The sequence below is a fragment of the Rosa rugosa genome, chromosome 6 (assembly GCF_958449725.1).
Source record: "Rosa rugosa chromosome 6, drRosRugo1.1, whole genome shotgun sequence".
In the NCBI taxonomy this organism is placed as follows: Eukaryota; Viridiplantae; Streptophyta; class Magnoliopsida; order Rosales; family Rosaceae; genus Rosa; species Rosa rugosa.
Genome location: NC_084825.1, coordinates 24,596,339 through 24,607,868, shown reverse-complemented (window position 1 = coordinate 24,607,868; position 11,530 = coordinate 24,596,339). Strand labels below are relative to the sequence as shown.

General features: G+C 39.0%; 1 protein-coding gene across 1 annotated transcript; it reads right to left on the bottom strand.

Moving 5' to 3' along the window:
• Positions 1-7,146: 7,146 nt before the first annotated feature.
• Positions 7,147-11,298, bottom strand: LOC133715100 (glutamate receptor 1.2-like). The gene is made up of 5 exons (XM_062141459.1): positions 10,967-11,298; positions 9,318-10,621; positions 8,675-8,978; positions 8,097-8,467; positions 7,147-7,654 (listed from the first exon to the last, which is right to left on the bottom strand). The coding sequence occupies exons 1-5, from the start codon at positions 11,259-11,261 to the stop codon at positions 7,262-7,264; spliced, it is 2,667 nt and encodes an 888-aa protein (XP_061997443.1). The 5' UTR covers positions 11,262-11,298; the 3' UTR covers positions 7,147-7,261.
• Positions 11,299-11,530: the final 232 nt, after the last annotated feature.

The following is an 11,530-nucleotide window of genomic DNA, read 5'->3' as shown; positions in this document are numbered from 1 at the left end:
CATTTTATTCTACTTCGGAGTACTAGGTTTTTTGCTGAATAAAAGTGAGTGAACTTTCCAAAAGGTGGGTGTACTGGGGATATTGGGAGCTTGTTTTGGTTCTAGAATAGGTTTTTGTACTCTGTAAAAAATGACTCTTTTTGACGATCTTAGATGGGTGGGTCATTTTTGTACTGCTTGCTGAATTTCAATACAATGTTTGATATCTTTCTCTCAAAAACAAAACTTACTATATTTTGCTGCCAAAACAAAATCCAGTGAGTTTTATTTTGGTCAGAAAATCCAATGAGTTAAAAGCCAAAAACTAATCACACGCAACGAAAATCTTTGCCCCTTTTTGTCCGAGCTACTGGAAAGCTGGAACATGTTTGAAAAAGAAAAATAAAAGTTTGACGTGAATGAATGAATTTGTGACACTAAGCTTCCGCTTCCAGCATCACGCACCATATATAATCATTTTCATTTCTTTCAACTCCATTATTTTTCTTGCTCAAAGATCACTGATCATTTTGTTTAGCTAGCATATTTTTCATCAATTTCTTTTGCAGTTGTTTTGAAGTCGATCTTGTAGATGAATGAAACCTCAGCAAAGTCCAATTTATATAAATTATAAAGCCTGCAAGCTTCAAGGGCACCAAACCCCTACTAAATGAAACCTCAGGAAAGTCCTATTTCCAACTGAATGAAACCTCAGTTGTTTAGTTAAGCTGTTGTAAGCAGAGCAAACCACTTCCATTAATCGAGAAAATCCAGATTTAAGTGCCAATGCCTCTTACTCTTTTTTGGTCCTCTCTTTCCCTCCTGTGTTATGAGTAACCACTAGTAAATCCTGCGCACAGACAATGTTGGATGTAACACTAGTACACTATGTAGGTACAAGCTTTGCACTTGGTGTATTGGCATTCCCATACAAAACAATGAAGTATCCTTTTGAATCAGTCCCGTGTGTTAAAGTGTGTTTGATCTAGGAAAGTATCTTTCAGGTTTAATATTTTTTATATAAAGATATTTTTCTGTTGATAAAATCAGATTATTGAAATCCTAGGTATTTTAGGATTTGGTGTTTTTAATTAGTTATCCTTAATCAAAAAGATTTTGTTTCCTAATAGGATCATAATTAGGGTAGAATCTTGGTTGATTGACACACACGTTGGTTCTGAATTTGAGACGTCCATATGGGTGAACCATGGATGCAAGAATTATTTGAGTAGTCTTGCTTGTTTGCTTAAGGTTGGAGTTGTCATAAGAGTCAAAGACACTTGTTCCATGCTTAAGTGTCTTGATTGTGTTTCTCATATGCATAAATTCTCTTGAGATCAGTAGAGAAGCTGTGAAGAAAGGAGAGCGATAATTGGCGATCGTTCAAGTGAAGAAAGAGTTCAAGATTAAAGACAAGTTTCTTGATAGTTTTGTCTAGTGAGTGTAGCAAATTGAGTGTTACTTGAGTTTTGTAAAGAACATATCCTTCGTTATAAGTTAATTGTTCTTTTTGGATTCTCAAGAGTAAGAGCCCCACAGTGTTTTTAATCTTATACTTGAGGTTTTCACTGCGTAACCAAAAATATGGTGTTATGTGTGAATTCTTTGGTTTCTGCCCAGTAAGGATTGATACGTGCCTTGCAATCCCCATTTTTCAGAAAACACATTCTGTCCTTGTATTTTCACACTACTATCAGGTACTTCAGGAAGAATCCATTCCACAAAGATCGCTTTTCCAGAGCTAGGTAGAGATTTACAGCAGTTCTTGAGAAGTGTCAAACAATGCTCATCACTCCAATCATGAAGGATCCACTGCAATTTTTATAAACAAGACCATTACCAAAAATCTAGTATAGTATATAAAGGCTACACTATCTACTTTAAATGCTCATCACTCCAATCATCTCCCCCAACATATATATGCTCCACACCTACATCCTCCAAAACCTTTCAGTAAGCCATTTCTACCACTTACATTGGTTTGAGCACCAAGTCCATAGGAAATTAAACAGAAGTTGCAGCCAAGCATCAATCTATGCTTTCCAATACCTGGATAAGGAGCATCATTTGTCCATTCACAAATCGAGCACTCAAGTCTAATGTTATGAATAACGTACCAGACTCTTGACCAGAATCACATATTAATTAAGCTAATCAAAACCATAAGTCTAGATTTTGCTGCTGTCCTAAAAGGCTAAAACTAAAAGCCTAAAACTCCATCAATTCTTTTTCAGTTTCCACCCATGAATGACATTCTTTTATGAGAACCCGACAATGACTCAGAACCAACTATAAGCGGATGAGCCTAACCTAGTCACCCAATTGAAAAGTCTCAAAATCATTTTTGCTCTAAACTGAAATGATTGTGAGGACTTTCGTTTCTTACTCAAAAAGGTTGAAAGCCTCATCAAAAAGCCCGCGGATCAAGTGGGCCGATGGAGGCCCGCCGGCCCAGCCCGCCATAGGCCCGGCCCGATGGGTAGAGGGCCGGGCTTGGTTTAGGGGTTTGAAACCTGGCCTGGCCCGTAAAAATCCTCAAACAAAAAATATTATATAAATAACACAGAAACTGTTGTGCAGAACACCTAACTTCGCTGAATTACTGGGAACTGCTCGGAATGAATTAGAAGCTATACCCTATATGCGCGGAAAGCCCCATGTGTCTAGTTTCTGAGGAATTTTACTGTTAACGTTAGTGACCGAGGGGCCTCTAGTTAGCATAAAGAATGAGAGAGAGAAAGAGAGAGAGTGACAAGAGATGTATAGTGGTTCGTCTCCCGCCTTAGCGGGAAACTACGTCCACTTGAATGTTACACTAGTGTGTTGAGCCTTGAGGCCCAAGGGGATTACAAAAGATGTAATGGGATGGATGAGTAAGTGGGAAGGAGTCTCCTTTTATAGGGGAAGGAGGCTCCCTCATTTACATTTTCTTAGATGTGGGACTCAAAGTCACTATTCTAGTCTAGAAAAGCATATTGTGGAGGCAACTTGGCAAGGCCGGAAAGGTGGCTTCCCGGCGACGGATTTGCGACTTCCGGATACCGTAGCGTAGCTTGAACATAGGGCTACAAGATGCAAGTGGCGGTTGGGCCTCACCATGGCTTGTGGGTGTCCCAAAGAGGGTGTTACTTATGCTTGGTGAGATAGCAAATACTCCATATTGTTGGAGGTATGTACATTTACGGTTTGTGATTCCGACTTTTCTAGAAGGAGTTATGGCAATTTAAGTGAAGGCAGTTCAGCTTGAATGAGAATCTGCAACACAGAAACTGTTGTGCAGAACACCTAACTTCGCTGAATTACTGGGAACTGCTCGTATGGAATTAAGAGTTGTACCCTGTATGCACGGAAAGCCCCATGTATCTAGTTTCTAAGGAATTTTATGGTTTGCGATTCTAACTTTTCTAGAAGAAGTTATGGCAAGTTAAGTGAAGGCAGTTCTGCTTGGATGGGAATCTGCAACATCTTTTACAAGTTCATGTCTAGAACCGAACTTCGCTGAATTACTGGGAACTTGTCGGATATAATTAGGATCTGTACCATGTATGCATGGAAAGCCCCATGTGTCTAGTTTCTGAATAATTTTACGGTTTGCGATTCCGACTTTTCTAGAAGGAGTTATGGCAATTTAAGTGAAGGCAGTTCAGCTTGGACGGGAATCTGCAACATCTTTTACAAGTTTATGTCTAGAAGGCCCAGCACATATATTTGGAAATCTTCAGTGTGCCACATCATCATTATATGTGTGTGTGTGTGTCTCTTTGTGTGAGTGTGAATTTGTTGTAATTTGGCTTATGGTGAAATTGGACGTTCTCATACTTCTATATAAAATATGTGCATATATATTCTACATGTCATGACTTAAGTTGACCGATTCGATCGGATTAGAAAATATGGTGAAATTAGCTAAATTTTTTACCACACTTATAATTTATTATAATAATCTCATCCAATGGTCAATTTTTCCATTTTATTTGAATTGATAGAGGTTACTCTTTGGAGTGTATGATATATAAATATAGGTTTATAAGAGTAATTAAGTTTGACCTAGCTGATCAAATTCGAAACGAGAACCAAATTGGCTGGATTTTCTACAACCACTATAAAACATTACAATCTCTCCATCGAGTGGTTGGTTTCTCCGAATTCATTTTTCATTTCATGGTTGTTTTAGAATGAACCTCAACAATTTAAATGCAATGTATAAGTCAATACAACTTTATAGGCCAACGTCTTTGTAATTAAAATTGAAGTTTTTATCTTATGTTCACGCACATCCATCTATGGAATATTTACAGACGTGATGTGAAAAAATAAGCACGTTTCGCGGTCGTCATACCATCGGTCAACTAAGAAAACATACAAATGACTACGGTTGACCAATCCAATCGGGTTCGAAACTATGGTGAAATTGACTAAATTTTTAATCACACGCATAATTTATTGTAGAGAAAAATATACAAACAGTACCCGAACTAAGGCCCACTCTTAATTTCAGTACCCGACTATGCAAAACTATCACTTTGGTACCCCAAGTTTGAAGCCCGACCCAATAATGGTACACGCCGTCCATGACGGTGTTAACTAGCTAACCACGTGGCATATTTTGAGGGGTAATTCGGTCCAACTCTTTTTTTTTTTTTTTTTAATTAAAAAAAATTGTGAGACCAATTTTTTTTTACACAACCAACATCCGTCCCTACGCCATGTTTGCTGGTAAGGACGCTAGCCGAGCTTTGGCCAAGATGACCAAGAACGAAGAAGACATCACTGCCGACCTCCAAGGCCTTTCCAACAAGGAGATCGGCGTCCTCCTCACCGACTGGGAGAACAAGTTCAAGGCTGTGTACCCCGTTGTTGGCCGTGTTGTTTCTTGAAATTCAAATTCCCCTTTTTATCTCTCTGTAATTTCAATCCAAATAAGGGCCTTTTGCTTATGGTTCAAACTTTGATCTTGAATTGTGGGTTCAAACGGAGATCGGTGAAGAAGAATGTAAAACCGACCGAATTGTGACAAGAAATCGGAGCTATTATGGAGAAATGGCATCAAGCAGCACAAACCACCGTAACGGAAAACCGTTACAAATTAATCGGAGGCGGAGAAATTGGAGGAGAGGTGAGTGAGTGAGTAGTGCATACCGAGGAGGCGTGGAAACACAATAGCGAGAGGTGATCGTGGTGGTGGAGAGGCGGCGAACGAGCGATGAGAGAGAAGGCGACGAGGAGGAGAAGTAGGCAGCCGGAGACGACGGATATTAGCGGGAAGATGTGGTGGCGGTAGAGGGCAGCACAAACTTCCTCATGAATTTGCCGACCCTCCTCTCCATCCTCACGTAGTTAGCCCCCTCTTTCTCGTCCTCCCTCTTCGTCTCGCCGCTGATCAGAAGAACATTGTCTTCTCGATCTCCTCTAGGAGGTCCGCCATGTGCTGCAGTGTTGTCAAGATTGGAGCATCCAGACCCATGATTCTGAAATTCATTCTTCTCTTCCTAGTTAATGGAATAATGTTTGCTTGATTGGTTTTGAGAGCTCTTGTATGTTCGAGTGCTTTGGAATTTTTCAATCACAAGCTAACAAAACCCAGATGATGGAGACAAGGAGAAGAAGAAGGGATCTGCAAAAGAGAAGGTTATGAAATGACCAAAATACCCCTCAAAATTTGGCACTTGGATTGTTAGTTAACACCGTCATGGACGGCGTGTACCATTATTGGGTCGGGCTTCAAACTTGGGGTACCAAAGTGATAGTTTTGCATAGTCGGGTACAGAAGTTAAGAGTGAGCCTTAGTTCGGGTACTGTTTGTATATTTTTCTCTTTATTGTAATAATCACATCCAACGGTCGGTTTTCCCATTTTCTTTGAATTGATAGAGGTTGCTCTTTGGAATGTATGATATATAAATATAGATTTATAAAAAAAATTAGTGTCTTTAAATATTTATTATAAATAAAGCTCACAAGGCCCGTCCGGAAAAAGCCCGCAAGGCCCGGCCCGGCCCGCCATTATTTAAAAATATAGTAAGGCCCGGCCCGTTGAGGAGGCCTACTATGAACATATGTGGACTCTTTGATTGAACTCCTTTCCATCCATTCCCCAATCACCATAGTTCAAGTTTAACAAAACAGTTATCCAGAATCTTGGTCTAGATCAAGCTAATCAAATGAATGAATGCAGCATTCAGCTTTTGGCTTTCCCTAAAGAGAATGAGGACTTAAATTAAAATAACAAACAAAACCCTTTACCGAACTCGAGGTGGCCACCGGGGAGAGCAAAGGTAGAGGTGCCGATAGAGGAACGAGGTCGTCCTAAGAGCACCGAGAGAGAATTGAGGAAGAGAAGAGGCGTCTCTTCGGTAGGGTTTCCACGAAGAAGTTGAGGTTGGGCTGTGTAATTCCTTGGTGCTCATGAGGGTACGTACCCATTGGTATTTCGAAACGCGCGGCTTCTACTTCTAAAAGAAACCCCAGAGCTGCTTCTGCTTTTGCTTTCAAAAAGCCAGTGCTTCCTATAGAAGCAGGCTGTTAGGGAGTTTACCAAACACCAAATTGCGCTATGCTTATAAGCACAAGAGCTAAAAAGCCCCCCCCCCCAAACGCACCCGAATGTCGCAACCCTTTGTTGGTACGTGGCAACCAGATGTAACACGCACCATAAAAAATTGGTTGGTTTCATTCCATTAAGTACATGTCATGACTCCAACAAGGTCACCAGTTATTCTAGAATGCGACTTCAAACAAGGACAGTGGATCTGTTTCATTTCTGGTAAGGGCAAACCCTCCACGGAAAAATAAGAGAGAAATCTTATTGGAACTGTTCATCCTTTGGAACCATATCACATCCCGGATCTGATGAAATAGGATGAATTGAGACGGTATTTTGTAAATACGTAATTATCTTGAATATATTAACTATTTCTTTATTTTCCGATCGCCTGGAAGGGACAAAAGAAACATCTTGTTCTTTCTTCAACAATTTCTGATCTCTAGTGGACCTCTCAGTAGGATTCGAACCCAGATGAAGTTCTACCACAAGTGAAATAAACTTGTAATTAAACTTGTAAATAATTTCCATGATATCAGTTTTGTGAACTGAATTTGGCTAATTAGGTAGCTAGGGAAATTTACATGCTATTAATTATAAGCAAATTTTATGAGTAAGTGATGACTTTGTTAATTTCTAGCCAAAATCCCAAGATAATTAGTGTCAAAAATTAATCACGAAGGACTTTCTGCACAATATATAGAATCTGTCAAAATGAGAACTTAATATTTGTACTAATGACTTAATGGACAGCATGTACAATGACTTGCGTAGGAACTTGCATGCAGTTTTGCTCAATTCCATTGCATACTATGTAGGAGAAGAACGTCCTGAAACGCTGCAGTTCTATACGAATCAGCTGCATTAGTCCTTGAAACAGATTCCTAAATCTAGTGGATAAAACTACGAAGAAGAAAAGAGAAATAGCTAAAGAAGCCCCACTAATAAGGAACAGACCACGAAAGTCATAGAGGTCAATCGTATTGGGATCACTCTGGGTCATATCCTCAACAGACATGAGAGTTGTTTTTTCACGAAACCAGGTCTTTTCCATCTCTAGAAGCTTTTCTTCCTGTCTCAGACGTTCAATTTGCCTTGACACATCGTGAACCAATTTCGAACCTTTAGGGAAAACCTGAATTCCAAAAATGGACAAAACATTAATCAGCTCAAGATAAAAGTTTTACTGTAAAACTATACAGTGCTTCAGAGTTCAGATACCTAACCATATATTCATGATTATAATCAAACTATCTAGACACATTCCAGGAACATAGAGAATTCCCAATGTGGGACTACTCTACACACACCCATTACCGTGTGGGGATCAATTGAGCCAGAAATGTGGGAACAAAACATGTGTGCCGCCTGGGATTGACGCCCACAAGCCTGGTCTAATACCATAGAAATCCAACAGAAAACCAATTGGCAATAGGTAGATAGGTAGTCCAGGACTTTTTATGTTGAAACACAAGGCTTTAGATTTCCAGATGTGGGATAAAAGCTGGCTTATATTACTGAAAGCATGAATAACAAAAATGTGTGAAGTAAAATATCATAGGGGAGAGGTTACTCACAAAGGCAAAACCATTGGTGATAGCCCTGGTTTTAATCATCGAGTAGTCAGCAGAATACTTTGCAAGGAAGATATTGATGTACGGAACCTCGTCAATAATCCCAGAAACCCCACCATTCTTGCTTCCTTTGGATAGAGCATCAATATATTCTTCTTCTGAACGATATGACTTTGCTGCTTTCAAATTTAAGTTCACTAGAACTCCTAATGAACCCGATTGATAACCTATATAGTTCCCTCTCGAGTTTAACTCTATCTGTTTGACCGTCATCATTGATGCTAAAGTTGCAGTATAACTTGATGACAATATAAGCACTACAAACACCCATATGATCACTACAAACTTTGCCAAATTATTTGACAACTTTTCCGCTGCAAAATGAACAAGCAAATTAATGTTTCATGCTCATTGCTAGCAAATATAGAACAACTGTGGAATAAACAAGCATGCAAACGAGAAAAACTAAGAATCCACTTGCAAACAAGATGTTAATATAAGAACATATGGAGTTGAGCAATCACTTGCCAGTTGACAGGAAGACTCGTATAATTGGAAATTAACTGAGATACAGCACTTACTATAAGCAAACACAAGAGTAGAAAAGGAGAACCAGAAAAGTGTTCCGATTTGCTCCTCTACTGTGCCCCGGAATTCTTTGTTAGTAGGACGCTCAATGATCCAAACAACAAAACTGGTTAGGATAAAGAAAGCAGCACTTGTTAACCAAAGATATGTTGAAAGTGGTTTAAAGAAAATCCACATGTTTTCCTTGGCATTTGATACCAACATTCCCACACCCAAGTCGGTATATGGTATTGTAAAATCAACATACTGAGATCTGTTCTCTGTGATCGTAACATCTCCAACAACAGCATCGTATTTCTAGTGTACCGATTCACAAGTACGCCCAATATGCATGTGGCAAGAGAAACCGTAAACTTAATTAGAAATTAATATTAACTTTTGACTGATAAAAAATATCTAAATCCTAGTGTCCGCATATAGAATATAACACGAATTGGTGCATGTTAACAAATGATGGTATATATAGTAAACATTTCCAAAACTGTTTAGCAAACTTAATAGGAGCGAGGAGACCTACAAATCTATTAAATTTTGTGATCAACTGATTCTACAGCTTGAGCTAAATTTAGATTGCATGGCTATGAGAAATGTATTAATATCTGAATGAACTAGTAATACTAAAGTAAGCATGTGTACCTTGAGATAAACCTGGTAAACAAGATCATTATAAGTCCCTGCAGGATTTCCATTGGCATCCTCAAATGGAATAAACTCGTACGGCACTTCATATGGCAAAGCTCCTATTGCAGCTTTGAATACGTCTATAGAGAAGCCAGTGACATGAGTTGTATTGGTTTGAAGATCATGCTCGACACGAACAAGTTCCTTGAACCCAATTCTCACTGGAACACCAATTTTTAGTTTAAGTGTTTCACTACTACTCAATTCCCTCCTGGAACCTCCAGGCCATATGATTCTTTCAAGATCAATTGTAGAAGCTAAATTTCTCCCATTATGAATGAGTTGCTGCTGGGGTGACCCTTTTCCGGATTTTACTTCTTCTTTGCAAGGCCAAAATCCAATCCTTTTGATCTCACCTTTTCCAATAACATTAACTATCTCAAATGGTTCTGATGGAATCAGTTTCCCATTCACATACTGAATTTCACCACTTAAACCTTTGAATCTGGTCTGCAATATCTCTCTAAGAAGCACAGCTCCATCTTTGGAGGATCTAGTGGTAGAATTTTTAACCCTTGCTCTTTCAACTGCTTCTGCTAGAGCCCAAGTTGCATCATACGCCCAGATCCCATCTGCACTTAACTCCCGAATTGCTTCCATATTTGGATCCTCCATGTAAAACTTCCTCCTCAATCTTGATGCAAGACTGTGAAGGTTTATGGATGCTGGAATAGAAGACTTGAAACCCAGCACTCCTTGCATTGACTCAATAACAGATAAATTCATAGAATGCAAGAAATTCATGCTAGTTGATGTCATGATCCAAGCATACCCTTCGCTCATCATCCCTAACTTCTTTGCATTCAAGAAAAGACGAGGTGCAAAAAAATGTGACACATGCACCACAAATACCTTAATCTTCAGGTTGATCAACTTTTGGAGCTCTGCAGTGATTTCTTCATTTGATGAGGAGGAAGCAATATTCGAACTTTTGTACGCAACACTCCCATGTGTGATCTCTTGGAATGACTTGACTAATGATGGAATGAAGTCTCTCTCATATTCTTTGCTATCATATAAAAGGATGACATCCCTCCATTTGAAAACTTCAATAATGGCACTAATTCCCTTAACTTCAGCCGCTTCATCAGCACGCATGATCTCAACAAAGAAGGGATATTTATTGTCAGTCCGAGCAGGAGAAAGAGACATTAAAGGGATTTTGGCCGCTTCTCCTAATTCTGCCAGAAGGTTTGCTTCTGCTCTTTTTGGTGCACCAATTATTGCTTCCACTTTGATATTTTCCAAAAAATCAAGAGCTGCATCGAATAACAAGTAAAGATTAGTTACAACTATACTAGAAAAAATTATCAGAAGCTCATACATGTGCAGAGAGTTACGGTAGAGAAAGGATGGGTAAAAGGAGGGAAAGATTTTCACACAATCATTACTGAATATTCTTCTATCTGGAAATTGTATATACTATTAATACCTTTACAAAAACTAAAGATATACGTACATGTTTAGTATTAACACCTATTGGTCAACAAAGAGACTTCTCCTTATTGTAGTATAGATAATAATAGTGATTAGAAAGAAACATTTGAACCCCAAAGTTCTAGGAAGCATTATACAGAAGTTCCTAGGAAGAATGAATGGCTCACCAGCTGACAGAGCAGGCAGAGGTTCACCTTTGGAATCCTTACTGTAGAGAACTATTCTTGTGCTGTAGTTATTGTGGAGATGGTAAAAATCAGAGAGGGCCATTGAAATGCAGCTGAGAACAATCTTTCCTTTTGATTCCATATCGAGAATCACACCAACATGAACCTGATCTTCAACCATAATAGAATCAACATCGTAGTTTAACTTCTCAATATCAGCACTTAAGTGACCAAAGAGGCAACAGAAGGTCACAAAGGACAGGATGATTGCTTGCCTCAACCCTCGACACTCCATATAATTGTATATGATCACCAACTTTTAGCAGCTCCTGATATGTTAATATATAAATCCTCATGCTTAATCATATTTATAAATCCTCATGCTTAATCATATTTATATATGCTTCTAAAATAGTATTCTTTCCGGGAAGTTACTTGAAAAGGGATGACCAAGCAATGTTGATATAACATGTATGACGAGGACGCAATGTCAATAATACTCGGCTTGCAAGACTCCGGGTTCATGCGGACTGACATATCAGCTTGAACAATTCCTTAATCCGA